We start from the raw sequence: 19,301 nt of genomic DNA on the forward strand, positions 1-19,301 counted from the left end.
CGTGGGGGGGAGGTGTCAGTACAGTAACCTCTCTGATCCCTCATCTCTCCTCCCCAGGTACAGAGTGGTGGTGTCCTACCCCCCTCAGAGTGAGGCAGAGCTGGAACTGAAGGAGGGAGACATAGTGTTTGTCCACAGGAAGAGAGAGGACGGCTGGTTCAAAGGAACACTCCAGAGGAACGGCAGGACCGGACTGTTCCCTGGCAGCTTCGTAGACATCATCTGACTGACCTTTTTGACTCACACTGGACCACAGTGGACCGACTGTGACCTGACCACACCATGAACTGACCATCAATGGAACCACTTGGTTGTTGCCTTGTTTTAGGGTCAAACTGTGAGTCAACCAGGTCAGGTTGCTAGGCACAGTAACATCAGATGGATCCATACACAACCTTGTAAGAGGTCCTCAAAGCACAGAGGAGATTGATGAAATAGTTTAAACAGAGCTGAAGAGATGACTGGAGGACAACACACTACTCATGTTGATTTTATTTTTGTCAGTTATTTATATCTTTAACAATTCAAATCGTTAAATGTGTGCCTTGTACTGTTCCTCACTTTATTAAATGTAAGAAACCATATGAACTGTTAATAGATGGAAAATGACAAATTGTAACTTATTTTTTTGTTCTCTGGAAAAGATGTGCTTGGCCTTTCGTTGTGTTTATGGTTTCAATTGACGCCTGCCTTATGACACATTTCCTAAATCACTTTGTGCTCGACCCTTATTGGCTGTGGTGCTGTATGTTAATACTGCACGGTGTCTGCTGATTTTAAGAGCAAGCAAACAATATAGCAGATGGGAGGAGAATGAGTGATGTCATCAGCACATACAGTGTAGCAAGAAAAGGGGTAGAGGTGGGCCCAATTCCAATCTGATCCCTTGAGCCTAGTCTTCTATTGACTGGAAGGAATCAGCTATATGGCAGTAGCTCCATACCCTCTGGTTGGGTAGTTTGAGTTTCTGATTTATTGCAAACACCTAGTCATTTGAGATCCATGAGAGGCAGAGGACTTGATTGGAATTAGGCTCTGGACCCTCCAACAATGGAATTTGCACAACCTCATCCTTTATCCCAAACTGGGTTCTCTTTGAGCTTATTGGAGAGCGAGAGATGTCTTGGTAAAATTATTATGCTGTTGATGCTCTGATGTCGGGTGAGGTTATCAAAACGTTTCCTTAACGTTAGGAAAGCCGTCTGCTGTTGATGTACATTATTAGGTACTGGGAGAGGGATTTTATGTTCTCGCCTTTTTTGATGTGTTAAAACTAAAACACTCCATAGATCTTGCAATCAAATGTTACTTACTGTATATTCTTCTATGTGTACTTATTGAACATCGTAGCTGCTCCCCCACTCCCATAATAGTAGACTAACCTTATCGGACATAGCTCTAGATCTCAAGTGAACGACAGACATCACATACAGTACAGTAAACGTGCTACGACTCTGACAGCCACATTTGAATAATATATTGATATTTATAGCCGCATGGATCTATACAACACCAGGTGCTCTGGACTGTGTCGCCTACAACATGGAGATGCAGCAAGACATCTGACAGACCTGATGTATGTATGACCTTCATGGGTTCTCAACCCTCATTTCAATGATTCATTCATTCCTAACGCGTCTTGTCACTACAAGACAAATCACTGCTTACTTATAAAGTACAGACTGTTTTCCTAATGTAACATTTCATTATCACTCCTCCAATACAAGTTAGTATATTTATCCTTGAAGTTGTGAGAGAAGGTTTTTTAATACCGATCCATGACTTGGACCCTGTTGATTCTTGGTTTTGTCTGATTAAGCTGTACAGTGCATCTATTCAATATGTCTAAGTGTTCTGTAGACTTGCATATGATTTGTGCGCGGTTGGTTGTTTTCTGTGTCTCAAAGCACAAAAAAATAGGTGTGATTTGAGTGGGTTTAGAGGATGTGAAACCTCAGAGCCTTGGGTCCTACTTATTTTCAACTCCTTTCATTTCAAAGTAATCCAGTGGGGGCGAAATGGCACTCTTCACTCTCCCTCCCCCTTGTCCTCCTCCCTGTGCCTTTAGTCATGGTAATGAGATTGACAGCACTGTTAGAAACAAAGACAGAATCATCAGGCACCACATAATGAGGATTTGATTTGATCCAATCTCATATTTGTTGGCAGTAGAGAACAGTTTAAATTGGATTATATTAGTCAATGGTGGACAGTAAGTGGCTGTTCCATTGTTAGTGGGCTGTGAGGGACGTCTGCCTAGCTTCACTAGAGTACACCAGGCAGACACCAACAGGCTAACATCCTCTGTTTATTCCTGCTGCAGCGTTTCTCCTATCAGATGCTGTGGTGCAGTATCAACAGCTAAGGCTTCTGTCTAAATGACAGAATGGACCTTTAGGCACTAATCCACCCCACCAAGCGGTTTGCCCTTAGCAACTGGGTGTCAACAGCAGTAAGTCTGAAGGGGTTTGGGGGTCACATTTAAAGGTTGAGGACATTTTAAACACCAGATGGTGCTACATTTTGGACCTGAGGGGAATGTAGGTGACAATTTTCCAAAGCGTGATTGTTTGATTGGGTGTTTGTGTCAGGCAGAGTAATGGGGACCACTGTGTGTGACTAACTTCTGAATATGTTGTAGTTTATGTTTTGACTGGTGGGTGGAGGCTGTATAAAGTGGTACGAAACACTGTTCAGACCAGTTGCTTCTCAATTTTCTTGTGTAGAATGAACCTAATGTTTTACTGTTGTCTTGGTATTCTCCACCTCACCTCTTGTCTGGGTCTTGCTTACTGATGAGCCTTTTTTTCATACACACACACCCCATACATTTACACTTACCACACCATCAGTATAACCTGTAGTCATTTTAGTCATATTTATTTTCATGTCTATAGTTGGATGATCAAATAATGCTTATTTTCTTTACATTCTCTGACTGGCAAGAACAACCGAACCAGTTAATTTCGGTGTTCCTGTGAACATGTTTTTGCTGTCATCTCATGCCTTGTTGGAACACAAGATAGCACTAAAGTTTGCTTTATTAAACTAAACAGATTCTCCTTATGCCAAGGTGATTTACTTGATTTTTTGGGGTTATTTTTATATAGTTAAGTCTGATCATGGAAAAATTAGCATCCACTTGTTATTTGGTACAATACTATGTGCAAAACATTCTTAAGTATCGAAGGGAATAGCACATTTTTGTAAACATGACTATAACAATAAAAGTGAATGGTTTCCATGGTTTTGACAGTCTGTTTTCGTCCTTGTGTTTAGATGGTCTCTTCCTGCCAGGGTAGAGCTGTCTGAAAACATTACCACCGACATGAGGGACATGACAGCAAAGTCACCTCTCTTCCTCTCTCATCTGTCCCTTTCTACTCTGCGGGGCGTAAGATCGTGTGTGTTTTGATGCGCTTGTTGGTCTGTCTGAGCCAGTGCTTTGGGAAAGTATTCAGACACCTTGACTTTTTCCACATTTTGTTACATTGTTGCCTTATTCTAATATTGATTTTAAAAAATCCTCAATACCCCATAATGAAAAAGCAAAAATAGGTTTTTAGAATTTTACAAATGTATTACAAATAAACGGAAATATCACATTTACATAAGTATTCACACCCTTTACATTCGCACCGATTACAGCATCGAGTCTTCTTGGGTTTGATGCTACAAGCTTGGCACACCTGTTTTTGGAGAGTTTCTCCCATTCTTCTCTGCAGATCCTCTCAAGCTCTGTCAGGTTGGATAGGGAGCATTGCTGCATAGCTATTTTCAGGTCTCCAGAGATGTTCGATCGTGTTCAAGTCTGGGCTCTGGCTGGGCTGCTCAAGGACATTCAGAGACTTGTCCCGAAACCACTCCTGTGTTGTCTTGGCTGTGTGCTTAGGGTCGTTGTCCTGTTGTAAGGTGAACCTTTGCCCCAGTCTGAGATCCTGAGTGCTCTGGAGCAGGTTTTCATCAAGAATCTCTCTGTATTTTGCTCCGTTAATTTTTCCCACAACCCTGACTGTGCAATGCACCAGTTGGTCTGTCTGAGATTGTCTCTACAGTGCCTCCGGAAAGCCGCTACTGCTGAAAAACATCTCACAGCATGATGCTACCACCACCGTGCTTCACTGTTGAGATTGTGCCAGGTTTCCTCCACACGTAAATCTTGGCATTCAGGCCAAAGAGTTCAATCTTGTTTTCATCAGACCAGAGAATCTTGTTTCTCATGGTCTGAAAGTTTTTAGGTGTCTTTTGGCAATCTCCAAGCAAGCTGTCATGTGCCTTTTACTGAGGAGTGGCTTCCGTCTGGCCACTCTACCATAAAGGCCTGATTGGTGGAGTGCTGCAAAGATGGATGTCCTTCCGGCAGTTTCTCCCATCTCCAGAGGAACTCTAGAACTCTCAGTCCCCATTGGATTCTTGGTCACCTCCCTAACCAAGGCCCTTCTCCCCTGATTGCTCAGTTTGGCCCTGTAGCCAGCTTTAGGAAGAGCCTTGGTGGTCCTTAACTTCTTCCATTTAAGAATGGAGGCCACTGTGTTCTTGGGGACATTCAATGCTGCAGAAATGTTTTGGTACCCTTCCCCAGATTTGTTCCTCGACACAATCCTGTCTTGGCACGCTACAGACACTTATTTCGACAACATGGCTTGGTTTTTGCTCTGGCATGCACTCTCAACTGTTGGGCATTTTAAATAGACAGGTGCGTGTGCTTTTCCAAATCATGTCCTATCAATTGAATTTACCACCAGTGGATGCCAATCGCTGCCGAAGGTGCTTCAACAAAGTATTGAGTAAACGGTCTGAATACTTATGTAAATGTCATATTTCAGGTTGTTTTAGAAAATATATAAATGTACAATTCTAGAAACATGTTCTTGGTTTGTCATTATGGGGTATTTTGTGTAGATTGAAGGGGGGGACAATTGAATCAATTTTATAAGGCTGTAACGTAACAAAATTTGGATAAAGTCAAGGGGTCTGAATATTTTCCAAATGCACTGTAGAGTCGTGGCCAAAAGTTTTGAGAATGACACAAATATTAATTTTCAGTCTGCTGCCTCAGTTTGTGTTATGGCAATTTGCATATACTCCAGATTGTTATGAAGAGTGATCAGAGGAATTGCAATTAGTTGCGAAGTCCCTCTTTGCCATGCAAATTAACTGAATCCCCAAAAACATGTCCACTGCATTTCAGCCCTGCCACAAAAGGACCAGCTGGCATCATGTCAGTGATTCTCTCGTTAACACAGGTGTGAATGTTGACGACGACAAGGCTGAAGATCACTCTGTCATGCTGATTGAGTTCGAATAACAGACTGGAAGCTTCAAAAGGAGGGTGGTGCTTGGAATCATTGCTCTTCCTCTGTCAGCCATGGTTACCTGCAAGGAAACAAGTGCCGTCATCATTGCTTTGCACAAAAAGGGCTTCACAGGCAAGGATATTGCTGCCAGTAAGATTGCACCTAAATCAACCATTTATCGGATCAGCAAGAACTTCAAGGAGAGCGGTTCAATTGTTGTGAAGAAGGCTTCAGGGCGCCCAAGAAAGTCCAGCAAGCGCCAGGACCGTCTCCTAAAGTTGATTCAGCTGCAGGATTCGGGGCACCACCAGTACAGAGCTTGCTCAGGAATGGTAGCAGGAAGGTGTGAGTGCATCTGCACGCACAGTGAGGCGAAGACTTTTGGAGGATGGCCTGGTGTCAAGAAGGGCAGCAAAAAAGCCACTTCTCTCCAGGAAAAACATCAGGGACAGACTGATATTCTGCAAAAGGTACAGGGATTGGACTGCTGAGGACTGGGGTAAAGTCATTTTCTCTGATGAATCCCCTTTCCGATTGTTTGGGGCATCTGGAAAAAATCTTGTCTGTGGGGTTGCTTCTCAGCCAAGGGAGTGGGCTCACTCACAATTTTGCCTAAGAACACAGCCATGAATAAAGAATGGTACCAACACATCCTCTGAGAGCAACTTCTCCCAACCATTCAGGAACAGTTTGGTGACGAACAATGCCTTTTCCAGCATGATGTAGTACCTTTCCGTAAGGCAAAAGTGATAACTAAGTGGCTCGGGGAACAAAACATCGATTTTTTGGGGGGGGTCCATGGCCAGGAAACTCCCCAGACCTAAATCCCATTGAGAACTTGTGGTCAATCCTCAAGAGGCAGGTGGACAAAAAAAAACGCACAAATTCTGACAAACTCCAAGCATTGATTATGCAAGAATGGGCTGCCATCAGTCAGGATGTGGCCCAGAATTTAATTGAGAGCATGCCAGGGTGGATTGCTGAGGTCTTGAAAAAGAGGAGTCAACACTGCAAATAGACTCTTTGCATCAACTTAATGTAATTGTCAAAAGCCTTTGACACTTATGAAATGCTTGTAATTATACTTCAGTACTCCGTAGTAACATCTGACAAAAATATCTAAAGACGCTGAAGCAGCAAACTTTGTGGAAATTCATATTTGTGTCATTCTCAGACATTTTGGCCACAACTGTATATTGTTATATACAACCCAGGAATTTCAGCAGTGCGTTTTGGTTCAGTTGTTATCCGTTTTTAGCAGTTTGATAGCAGTTTTAAGAGTTAATTGTATTAACAAATGACAGGACAATGATATCAAAAGTGAGTATTGCATTTTGAAAAGAAGATTCTTATTATTGAATATGGAAGGGGATTTTGGTGCAATAAGAAAGTGATTTTGTGTGTACTCATTCAATTGTGCTTAGAGATTTGGATCAAACCATTTTGATCTATTTTGATTTTGGTGCTTAGAGTTAAGAAAATGTACTACATACTTGTGAAAATTGCACCAAAGTGATTTTAAAAAACAATGTTCAAAACACAGATCAGGTCACAATACAAATGTAAACGCCTGGTTTTCACTTAAAATGGAGGTCAAACACAAGCCCCAACAGCCAAATACTACATTGAGTCTATATAACAATGCATGCCTTTATTACCAGGAGAATAGGTCCTTGCTGTGTCTGCTTTTCCCACAATGCAATCAACTCTAAGGTGGTGCTCTGTGAGGTAGGTGAGTCATGCGGTCTCTTGTCTGTGTGTGTGGTGATGCTCAGCTGGATAATATCTAAAGGAGCTGACAGGGTCTCTCTGAGGTCACACTGGTATGCTTCATCCAGATGATGGGTTGCCATGGAGATCACTTATTCCAATTTGTGAGCATGACTGTGGTGGACAGAAGGGGGTAGGTGGCCCGATGGGGGATACAGGGACAAAGAGTTGGATATTGAGATAAAGAGAATTGCTTGCTTTTTATCTGACTTGGCTCTGTTGGCTTCTCTTTTCCCTCGCTCCCTCTCTCCTGTCAACTCTGACTGTCTGGTTCACTTTGCTCTCTGGTATCTAATGGTATTGGGTACTCTAACAGATTAATGAGGTGTCTGTTTAATCAATGAGCCTTGCTCTGGCATGACCGGGCCTTCCTACTGGAGAAGGAGGGAATCATTAGCTCTACTACAAACAGTGTAAATGTGTGTTTGTGTACAGAACATGTTGGTGAGGTGGGTAAGTCTATTAGATACGCTATATATTCATATGACTGAGTGAGGCGGTGTAAATATCTGTAGATGTGACCAAGAGTGATTTATGGATTGATACAAGGTCATAGACTCGAGCATACAGTAAATATTAATGTATGTATGCAAGAAGAAATAGAGAGTGTGTGTGTGTGTGTATACTGTGTATATATGGTGAGGAAGACTGCAGAAAGTGTGTCTGTGTTTGCAGGTGTCATTGGACTACAGGGCTGTGAAGGAGGAAAATGAGGTCATGATGTTTAGGATGATGATCTGAATACAAATGAAGCGTTGTCTCACACACACACAAACTGTCTCTCTCCATACAGTGCATAATACATTTCAGTCAACACCTAAAAAATGTTGCTCAACAGTTTATGTATTTGTATTTTCCATCTGAGCGTGTAGCTCATAAGACGGGTCAAACATCAGCTTGCGATTTACCCTCTTCTTTACTCTCCTGTAACCCAGTCACTGAGGACAGCAAACACATCCTGAACAACTTCCAAATGTTCCAAACCGTCCAGCTGTGTTTGTCCATTGTTTTTCCACTGGTGACATTGAGCCGGGCTTCTGGACCTTGGATCAGAAGGAGAGTCAGACAGAGACAACCTTACGGGTCCAAAGAGGAACGTAGGATAAAAGGTTGAGGGTAGGGTTAGGGTTGAACCGGATGTGGACATGAAGCTAAAGTTAGGGTTAGGTAGCCTCGTCCCAAACCAGGCTTGACAAGACTTGATTTTGGAGGCATGGCAATGAGACTAGGGTTCGGCTTGAACTGGGATGTTGACATGAAGCTAGGGTAAGGGCTGACCTAGCCTACGTTTAACCCCTAGCTCAATCCTAACCCTAGCCTAGATTGTATCGTAATTTATATACTGTGGACAGGCTCTAGTTTGGTTGGTTTCAAATGTCTGTGGGTCCAGCTACTTGTGAGGGGCCACTGGCACTAGCTGTGAGATTTGTGAGTGTCTCTTGTTCCCCCATGTGGTTGAATTAATAAACACACTATAGAACAAATGGCGACCTCCATGTGTGTACTGTGCCAATGACCCACTAACATATACTCACGTTATGATAATTATATAGAGAGAAATACCAAATTGTTATCCATCTTAAACGACAACAGCGTTGCGTGAAAATGATCTTGGTAGCATAGCTAGCTGTTAGATCACCAACACCAGGGGTGTAAAACTCATTCCATGGAGGGACTAGTGTGCTGTTTTTTTTTTCTTCATTTTCCTTTCAATGAAGACCTAGACAACTAGGTGAGGGGAATTCCTTACTAATCCGTGACCTTAATTCATCAATTAATTACAAGGGAGGACCGAATGCCCGCAGATATTTTTCCGTCCCTCTGTGGAGTTTGACACATGATCTACACAGACAGTGCAGGGAAGTGACTGTCTGGCTGCATGGGCTGCCTGGGTTTAGGGGAGTGGGTGCTCTGAGAGGTCAAGGGGGTTCAGTAGACCTTAAACCAGGCTGCCCCTGAAGCCACTTGCCTATGTCATCTCATCTTTGATTTGCTCTGCGCTGTGTTTTGGTCTCCTGCAGGGCAGGGGCATTCCCAGGCTGTGTGTGGGGGCTCCAGGGGCATTGGCAGGGCTGTATCAATGCTGCTGGCAGAGAGATGCTGCAGGGTTGTTGTGGTGTCCAGGAACCAGCATGCTGCACAGGCCACTGTGGCGTCCCTCGATGGAGGTACGGTATAATACCTGCAGGGGTGTCATGCACCTGTTTGTTGGGCTCTTCTGTTCACATTTTCAAAACCAGATGATGAGCCTAGTGCCACACTAACTACTGTTGTTAATTAAATACAGCTCTAATTTTCTGTTAACCTAATGCTAAATCAATCTCTCATGTTCTAGCTGACCATGTGGGCTTTTGTTGTGACGTCTCCAAAGGAGAGGAAGTGCAGAAGACGTTTAGGATTATCCTGAAGACTTGTGGAAACATTTCATACCTGGTCAATGCAGCTGGCACCAACAGGTGTGTGACTGAATGAATCAGTACTCGCATAGGTTAGTTTCATACCTTCACTACACCCATGGCAGTCTTAAGCAGGTGAGCTTGCATGTGGAAACGTTCTTTTTTTTAAAGAACTCGTCCATATCCTGTGTGTGTGTATGCACCTCCCTGTCTGTGTGTGTTCAGGGATGGTCTGTTACTGTGGACCAGGCTAGAAGACATGGTGGCTATGCTTCATACCAACCTACTGGGGAGCAGGTTGAGCTGCAATGCAGCGCTACGGAGCATGCTCCACACTCAGGGAGGGGCCATTGTCAACATAGGTACTGTTACTGCATGTACAGCCCCTTGTCATTATTTGAGATATCAGATGCATTCAATGTTGCAGTTTGGCCACAAGGTGGTGGTTGTGGTCCAGGTAATAAACACAATTTCCCACTTCACTTTACCTTGAGTTAACCCAATTACTGTGTTCATGTGATCTGTGTGTACTGTAGGCTCTGTGGTGGAGTTGAAGGGGAACGCAGGTCAGTGTGTGTACAGTGCCAGTAAAGCAGGTCTGGAGGGCTTCACTCGCTCTCTGGCCAAGGAGGTGGCCTCGCGAAACATCAGGGTTAACTTGCTGGCTCCAGGTGTGGAACTGTCTCTTCCTCCGTTCTTTACTGTTTCTCTCTTTCATCTGTCTGCTTATTCTCCTCAACTCCTAGCCTTTGCCCTAGTCTGTTTATGATTTTGTCATCTCTGTCATTGGCATGCTAAATTAGAAACAGTCTTGTACTGTACCTAGGATATTAGTTTCCACTGTTCTCTTGGCTCGAATTTAGTTCTGTCCTGATCCTGTCCTCCCTTCTCTTCCGCTAGGTTTCATCGGGACAGACATGACAGCGGGGCTGGGGGAGTAGGTATGAACCATCTGTTTTTAAATATCTGCCTTTTATAAATATCTGCTTTTAATCAGATTTTTAATATCTGCTTTTCGTCTACTCAAGCTCATGTCTTTTTAACTGATTTTGGAGTGTACTTTTTAATTCTGATTCACCTTGCCTTTGAATGTGAGGAAATTAGTGCTGAGCAGAATTACTTTAATTTCATTTAGTTCTTTTTTTGTGAGCCAACGCGCCGTTTCTCTAGAGAGAAACCAAATCATTCGCTAGAGAAGTCAAGAGCTATGTAGGAGGCCGGGGTGAATGGAGTTGTAGGTTTCATTAAGCAAATATTGAACGTAGTTCACCGCAGAAATGTGGTAATTAACTACAATGACCATAATCCATTTCACCTGTTCTTACCGGCTCAGGTCAGAGACGCGTACACTTTTACGCCTACTATACGTTAGGTTAGATGCACACAGACCGCATGAGAGAGGAATGTGCACAACGTCGAGGTTGATAGAGGCTGTTTGTGAAAGTAGGCCTTATCTACTTTGAAGAACTAGTAAAATGATTTCGTCAGACAGCTCTGCAGCATACTTTGGCAAACTAGCCTAGCTAAATAGGATGACTAAAGACAGTACAATATAGTATTGCAGAGATTTGAAATGGTATCATCTGTTATTTCCTCCAGTGGATAAACATTGTGTCTCACTGGAGAGTGCTAGTCCCCTCACCCAGCTGGTACTCACCAGTCACATACATTTACATGCCATTAGAAGCCTTCATGGATCTGGTGCATCTGCGCTCAGCTGCTGTCTGCCATGTGAGCTGTAATCATTGTGTTATTTAACCTAAGATCAAGGTGGAGACAATTTAAACCTGAGATCAAGGTAAAATATAATCCAATAAGATTCTTCAATAAAGAATGGAATTTTCCCTGTGATGGATAATATGGCTGCTGAGTACATTGGTGTGGAATTGATTTGTCCAGGGTCTCCTTACTCAACATAAACACGGTAACTCCAGACTTTGATTTTTTTATTATCTTTCATAAACTAACATGATATCAGGAGAACATTCCATATACAGGCACAGATTGGCATATAAATCAAAAAGGTGTCCTATATGTTTGTGTGACCAGTCATGGCAGGATGAAACAACATGATCTGAACAGATACAGCCAGATATGCCCATTTGGTGATACAGTAGTGAAAGAAAATATATAATTACTCATTTCAATACAATTCTGTGCATATATTCTCCCTTCTAAACAGTTTATAATTGTCAAAAATACTTGTCATAAGTGCCTCAGAAAAATATGGACAGATAGTGATTGAAATAGGCCCAAGTGATCTTTTAAGGCAATATAGTTTTAAAAAGTGTGATATTTTAATACAGTCAGGATTATGTTTTGTCATTGAACATTAGAGAAGATACATCATTTATGTCAAGTTTCTTGGGAAAGTAAATACAGAGTTTTTTTTTTTCATACAAAAATAAAGCAGACCATCTGTAGTGTGTGATCAATCCACTGAAGCCATTTTTAGGACTGTCTCATGTGTTTGTGAAGATTTTAAACTGAAACATCAAAGGAAATAAATGATCTCCAGAATCTGTCATAACGGTCATTTTCTTCATCATTTCATCATCATCAACATAATCCATTGCTTTGTCATCTTCTCACACTGAATTCCATTCTGAAAAACTTGCTTTTGTCTGTTCTTGATGTCTCCCACTCACGTATCACACAGTTCACAAGCGTTGAAGTGACTGTTGACACTGGGCTGAGACAGATCTTGTGGGCCTCCTAGCCCAGGATAACCCCTCATCCCGTCCCTGTTATAGTCAACCTTCACATGCCAGTACCTCCTAGCATGTCACGGACCTCTCTTTCCATCAATCACTGAAGTTACTATGGTAACACAAAGCTCTCAACAGTGTCTGCATCATTCAGCCAACATTCTCTTTTTCACAACTCATCTAAAGTTACTAAACAGTTTTAACTTCCAAGGTCATTTGACCTGACAAAAAAACAGAAGCGAAAAGTAAGTAAGGCCCGGCCTTGTGCAATATCTATGGTAATTATGATAAATGTTGAACCATGCTGATATCTAGGGTATTGTGCTACTTGTAACAAAAAAAAAATAGACACTGCTGATATCCATATTGTGCTATGTTACCCAGACTATGCTGTGATACCCATATAAAATAATAACTTTGTTTTGGGGTCTCTTCTGGGAAACATGATGTGCTGCTCCCATGCTTTGGACTTTCCATTGCAGATCCAAAGTCTGTCCCGTTTCTAAATATCTCTGCCCCTACAATTTGGTGCCTTTGTTGAGGGAGTCTTTCATAAAACGTCATCCATTTAGATACAGCGTTACAAATGGCAACATTGTAACATGCATAATAATGCTACTTTCAACTTGAACTTTAAACCTTTAATCATAATTGTTACAGAGAGATCATGTGCGATATCTCAGACATTTCAGAGGTGAACACACTTTTGTGTGGTAATGGCAGTTTTACAATCGAAAATAAACTTCAATGGCCGCTCAGGGTAGATTCCTCTGCTTTAATGGTTGACAAAATGGAAACATCTGATCCTAAATTGGGATCCATGTTTAATTGACACATATATTACGGGGTGTCACATTGCCCGTCATCCATCTTCCAGAAAGGTATCTGTGGCCTTGTTGTACAACACCTCGGATGGAGGGGGTTACATTTACCCCTATGTCTGGGGAGAACGGGGCGGAACAGGGCTGGTACTGGGGTCAGGGGTTAGTTTTAAGGCATTACATTAGGGACTTGTTTGGGCATGTGGTGCCCCCGTTGGTCTCTACAGGTCATCACTCTCCACCAGGCCTCCCGGCTGCAGGGGGCTGGAGTCGGGGAAGAAGGCTGCCTTCACGTCCAGTCCTCTCTCTGTCAGCGCTGCATAGCGACTCGTCGACGGACGCACCTTCTTAGGCTTGGGAGTGTTGGGCTGCTGCCACTGAGCTGAGGAGAGGAAAGAGGGAAGGAGTATATATGGATATAGATTTTTTTGCAGTTTACATTTGGTCCTGTGTGTTTGTCTGGGGGACTTACTGTGGACGTCGAGTCGTGCAGTGCTGGACACAATGCCAGCCTCGTTCTTGGCAGACACGGTGTACCAGCCAGCGTCCTCCTTCATTGCTGGTTGGATGATCATACACAGATAGCCACAGTTGTCCTGGTGCATGCTGGGAAAAAAATTATTCAACACACACCCTTAGGACCGAGTTTCACCGAATGTTGTCAGATCATCAATATCTTTATCTTTAAGCATCTCCAGTTTAGAGAGGCTGCTTACCAATGATATTGGTATTCTATTGGTTTTATGTAATACAAGCCATAGACGGTGAGTGGTAGTGCTGTCTTACCTTATCCTGTCTGTGTTGTGCGTGAAAGACTCATTCTCTTTCTTCCAAAAGATCTGTGGGTAGGGAACAGCCGACACACGGCACTCCAGACGCACCGGGTAACCCTCGGCAACACCAGTGTTCTGTAGCTTCTCGATGAACGAAGGGGCCTTGTGCATCTCTTTGGCTGGAGACGAGAGAGACGAAGGTTAATCATATCAAACTATGATGCATTGTGATTAGTACTACATTATTTGAATCAACAACTAAAAGTAGACAAAGTGTCTTTTATATCTGAGAAGACATCTGAAATATTGTGACAATGTTTCAATGCTGTTCATCTGTCTATGCCTATACACATATGTACTGTATGGGTGTCTACCTGCTACAATGAGTTCCAGGTTGAAGGAGTTCTGTCCAGCGCGGTTGCTGGCAATGCAGGTGTAGATGCCTGCATCACGGCTGGACACGGGCTCGATGACCAGCGAGTGGACGCCATTCTCCCTCACCAGCATCTTGTGGGCGGAGTCAGGGCGGATGGTCTCACCATTCAGCTGCCAGATCAGGTCTGGTGTGGGCAAGCCACTCACCTAAAGGGGGAACACAACAAACACTCTAACTCATTCATCACATTGTGTTTATTTATACAATGTAATGTTTTGAATCTGGAGCTGGAGCATGACAGTGTTTATTTGCAGGGTAAATGTGCTGGTATTTATTTGCATTGTGAGTACGGTATTATGGTGTGTCTCTGTCTGCAGTGTGAGATCAACAGTGTTTTATTGTCGTTTGTCTGGAGTCTCCCGGTCGCATGCATGTTTTCTCATGGGAACTGCCTGGCCTGTGAAAGGACCTGCCTCTCTTTTCAGCACCCGCTGCATGCCAGAGAAACCCTACACCTGCCCCTCCTTCAGTTGTGCACGGTAGAGCCCACCTATGTGTGCGTGTTTGTGTATGTGCATGTGTATGTATCCGGCCTTGAGTTTATTAAGTGCTAGAAGTAGAATTAAGTAATTTGTTGTTGAACATTCATGTAGTACACTTCCTGTAGTCCATTTTGGGCATGGAAAGTTTGAAAACTACAAATAATTTCGAAGTAAATATCATTGACGACTCACTCTGTTTATTTTTTGTATAAAAAGAGAGTTGTTATAGCGTGTGAATTCCGTGTATGGTGCTGTTAGGTTTTATTATAGTTTTGTAACAGTTTTCTAATTGTCTGACTGCCGCAGGCTGCAGAGGAACGATTAGTGACCGAGGTAGAAACAGAGAAAAGGGAAGGCACAGAAAAAGAGAAAACAGAGGGAGGGAGAGTGTGGAGGGAGAAATAATGGCAGAAAGAGTGAGAGAATCCTCTTAATCCTAGCAAAATGACACTAGCATTTCCTCTCCTCACTCGCTCTGAGACATTCATCATGGAAGAGGAGATTAAATATATAGCCACAATTATTTCTTCTCCAGTATATGGAATGCATAGGGAGGATGCCTTTCTCAGGCCCACAGACACTCATCACTGACACAGAGAGAATTTGAGGGTGGATCTGCACTCCTTTCCTCCGATTTACTATGTGCTCAACACCAGGGTTCATTTTGGAAAGTTGGAATGTTCCTTTTTTGAATTCTTAGAATCTGTAATGCTTCCAGTAATTAAAAGCCTCACACTCTTCCCTAACCAACAGGCCAACAATGGTAGAATCCTAAAGGTGTAGCTGTAGTTTGAGGTCAAGAAGGGCTGTGTTCAGGGGCCGTGGTCTCACCTTGCAGTCCATCCGGCAGAGCCTACCCTCCTGGACGATGAGGTCACCAGGCGCCTGCAGGAAGTGGGGGCGGAAGTGACGCTCCTGGATGTTCTCGTTCTCATCACCACTGTCTCTGGACCGAGACCTAGGTCTGAGGCGAGAGAGGGGGGAAGAGAGGGAGAGCAGAAAATAAAGAGCAGAGCAGAGGGAAGATAAAGGGTAAAAAGGAGAGAGATGAAGAGGGAGGGAGGCACTGATGGATATCTTAAAAAGCTTCACTCAGGCAGACCGGATATGAAAGCCTTATCTGGGAGTGGATCATATCAGGTTATTGGATTGTTGTGTGTGTGTGTGTGTGTTTGACAGTTAATATATTTGGGAGAGATATTTTATTGAAAAATCATTGCACAGATCAAGAACCAACAGGTGTTTCCACCCACCCACACTACACTATTCAACGAATATAAAAACGTCAACACAAAAAGTTTGATTTAATACTCTAATATCAACAGAAGTGTACTGTAAACCCTGTATATGCCCATAACTCTTTTAATAGTTTATAATAGCGGTATCTTAGGACGGATGTTCATACACCTGGTGTATTGACCACTTATTGTGAATGAGTGTGAGTCTGTACTTGCACAGTACTGATGCATTAAGGCAGTCCAGAAGCAAATAATAGCCAGCAAGAACCCTGCCAACACATTTCTAAAGCCCATTATTAATTATGAATAATAGCCAACAGTGTTCGTTTGTCCTTCTTCTCCCTGTGTCTGTCAGGCAAAATGACTGACAGCCATCGTGCCTGTCAGTCATTGTGGCCTTACCTGCGGATGTGTCCAGGTGCAGAGCGCTGGCTCCTCCCCCTCTGGTTCACTGCCTGGACCATCATCCTTCCAGTACAGCTCACCCTCCCCTGAGAGAGAGAGAGGTTATCTCCACCCTGCTACCACAAAAATACTTCCACCCTGCTAACATACAGCAGGTAAACAAGTATTTCCCATGACTGTGCCTCAAAACCAAATGTCTACCTGAACCACCACTCCACCCTGGACTTGAACAGCCTTTAAGACCAGGTCTGCCCACCTTCGTCTGGACCCTAAAGGGCACCACCCTCAACCGCAGCCCCAACACCTCACACAGGAGCAACAGCTCAACAGACACCCCGCCCAGACCACCTGGACACCCCGCCCAGACCAGCGGCAAATTTGGTAGAGCAGACCTAACTCACTCTATTAAATTAAAACAAGACAATTTTACATTTGGCTATTCAAAAGGAAATTATTTCAACAGAGAAAAATGTCATCCTGTGTGCTACCTATAACCCTCCACTAGAATTCCCATACTTTAATGAAGACAGCTTCTCCATCCTATAGGGGGAAATGAATCATTTCCAGAACCTAACACCCTCAGCACACGGGGACAAACACCTACCTGGGGGTGACAGTATTCCCTCCCCCATATGCCCCCCCTAGGCACAACTACGACAACATAACCAACAAAGACAGGTCACAACTCCTGCAGCTCTGTCACACACTGGGTATGTACATAGTCAATGGTAGGCTTCGAGGGGACTCCTACGGTAGGTACACCTATAGCTCATCTCTTGGCAGTAGTATTGTAGACTACTTTATCACTGACCTCAACCCAGAGTCTCTCAGAGCGTTCACAGTCAGCCCACTGACACCCCTATCAGATCACAGCAAAATCACTGTCCACTTGAACAGAGCAATACTCAATAATGAGGCATCAAAGCCAAAGAATAATATTAAGAAATGCTATAGATGGAAGGAAAGTAGTGTGGAAACCTACCAAATACAATTATGCAACAACAAATTCAATCCCTTTTAGACAACTTCCTGGAGAAAACATTTCACTGTAATAGTGAAGGCGTAAACTTGGAAGCAAAAAACCTAAAGAGTATATTTGACATCTCAGCTTCCCTATCAAATCTATAAATGTCAAACAGAAAACCGAAGAAAAGTAACAAGGACAAATGGTTTGATGAAGAATGCAAAAACCTAAGAAAGAAATTGAGAAACCTATCCAAACAAAAAGTGATCCAGAAAATCTGAGCCCACGCTGTCTAAGGTGAATCACGGGTTTTATCTTTATTTGGACTTTTCTACATTTTAGAATAATAGTGAATACATCAAAGCTTTGAAATAACACAAATGGAATCATGTAGTAACCAAAAAAAGTGTTAAACAAGTCTAAATATATTTTATATTTGTGATTCTTCAAATAGCCACCCTTTGCCTTTGACAGCTTTGCACACTCTTGGCAAACACCAAATTGAGACAAATAGATTCTGCAAAAATATCCTCCGTGTACAACGAAAAACACCAAATGATGCATACAGAGCAGAATGAAGCCGATACCCGCTAATGATCAGAATCCAGAAAAGAGCCGTTAAATTCTACAACCACCGAAGCGATTCCCAAACCTTCCATAAGAAAGCCATCACCTACAGAGAGATGAACCTGGAGAAGAGTCCCCTAAGCAAGCTGGTCCTGGGGCTCTGTTCACAACACAAACACACCCCACAGAGCCCCAGGACAGCAACAGAATTAGACCCAACCAAATCATGAGAAAACAAAAAGATAATTACTTGACACACTGGAAAGAACAAAAAAAACAGAGCAAACTAGAATGCTATTTGGCTCTAAACAGAGTACACAGTGGCAGAATACCTGACCACTGGTACTGACCCAAACTTAAGGAAAGCTTTGACTATGTACAGACTCTGTGAGCATAGCCTTGCCATTGAGAAAGGCCGCCGTAGGCAGACATGGCTCTCAAGAGAAGACAGGCTATATGTACACTGCCCACAAAATTAGATGGAAACTGAGCTGCACTTCCTAACCTCCTGCCAAATGTAAGACCATATTAGAGAAACATATTTATTTTCCCTTTTGTACTTTAACAATTTGCACATATGACATTTGAAATGTCTTTATTCTTTTGAAACTTTTGTGAGTGTAATGTTTACTGATAATTTTAGTTTATTTCACTTTTGTTTATTATCTACTTCACTTGCTTTGGCAATGTTTCCCATGAATTGAATTAATTGAGAGAGGGAGTGAGAGGGCGATATAGAGAGACGTTTGCTTGACGTTTATGACTGGTCATACTCAACTAAAACCCATGTCAGAGAGGAAGTACAGAGAAGAACAGTGTGTTAAAGTTGGCCAGTCTGTTGGAAAGGCAGCGGTACGTGAACTCTCGACCCTCATGAAGGCTTTAGTGATTTCATGTCTCACCCGACGCCCGCTTCCCCAGCTGGCTGGAGACCCTTTTCTTCTCTGCGGCTCCATTATTATGGAACTAATGACTGCTAACAGTACCAGCACCACTGACTGGTCCTGATAATGTGTGTTCATAGATACAGTATGTCCCCTGTGTACAGCAGTTTGGTGTGAATGTGTGTGCAGGGTTTTCTATATGGGATATGAGTCAGTCAGGTCCTGTGTGTGTTGGGTGGGTCAGGTGTTCTCACCTCAGGGTTACCAGCCATAATGGTGTAGTTGCCGTCATCGTCCAATGAGGCGGCGGCTGTGTGGAGGTTGCAGGTCCCGTCAGCGTCACGGCTGATCCTGTAGTGTTCACTCCTCTTAGAGATCTGCTTCCCATCCTTAAACCAGTAGATCTATAGTGGACAGGATAGACAACACAGAGTTACACAATGACCTATAGGAGCAGAGAGAAAGAGAGTATATTATTATATTATACTGCAATCCCCCCTCTATCGGCCCTCTCTTTTTCTCTCTCTTCCGTTCATCTGATGCCTGTCATCACCCAGTCA

General features: G+C 43.1%; 3 protein-coding genes across 15 annotated transcripts in view; 2 read left to right on the top strand and 1 right to left on the bottom strand.

Annotated features, from left to right (window-relative positions):
- sh3rf1 (SH3 domain containing ring finger 1) overlaps positions 1 to 3,251 on the top strand; it is a 70,358-nt gene extending 67,107 nt beyond the window's left edge. For all 3 annotated transcript variants that reach the window (XM_021604283.2, XM_021604284.2, XM_021604285.2), the window contains one exon: positions 58 to 3,251. In XM_021604283.2, coding sequence (XP_021459958.2) covers positions 58 to 226 — 169 coding nt within the window. In that variant the 3' untranslated portion in view covers positions 227 to 3,251. The remainder of the gene's footprint in view (positions 1 to 57) is intronic.
- On the top strand, positions 2,203 to 10,425 carry cbr4 (carbonyl reductase 4). The gene is given in 6 exon segments (XM_036979057.1): positions 2,203 to 2,212; positions 9,089 to 9,235; positions 9,403 to 9,523; positions 9,689 to 9,825; positions 10,000 to 10,134; positions 10,364 to 10,425. Coding segments are annotated over 6 exon segments (612 nt in total).
- Positions 10,426 to 11,392: 967 nt separating this feature from the next.
- Positions 11,393 to 19,301, bottom strand: part of palld (palladin, cytoskeletal associated protein) — a 95,739-nt gene continuing 87,830 nt past the window's right edge. For all 11 annotated transcript variants that reach the window (XM_036978355.1, XM_036978352.1, XM_036978354.1 and 8 more), the window contains 7 exons: positions 18,996 to 19,145; positions 16,324 to 16,412; positions 15,515 to 15,647; positions 14,140 to 14,347; positions 13,779 to 13,944; positions 13,465 to 13,598; positions 11,393 to 13,374 (listed from right to left, as the gene is read on the bottom strand). In XM_036978355.1, coding sequence (XP_036834250.1) covers positions 13,214 to 13,374; positions 13,465 to 13,598; positions 13,779 to 13,944; positions 14,140 to 14,347; positions 15,515 to 15,647; positions 16,324 to 16,412; positions 18,996 to 19,145 — 1,041 coding nt within the window. In that variant the 3' untranslated portion in view covers positions 11,393 to 13,213. The remainder of the gene's footprint in view (positions 13,375 to 13,464; positions 13,599 to 13,778; positions 13,945 to 14,139; positions 14,348 to 15,514; positions 15,648 to 16,323; positions 16,413 to 18,995; positions 19,146 to 19,301) is intronic.

This window comes from Oncorhynchus mykiss, chromosome 5 (assembly GCF_013265735.2).
Source record: "Oncorhynchus mykiss isolate Arlee chromosome 5, USDA_OmykA_1.1, whole genome shotgun sequence".
NCBI lineage: Eukaryota > Metazoa > Chordata > Actinopteri > Salmoniformes > Salmonidae > Oncorhynchus > Oncorhynchus mykiss.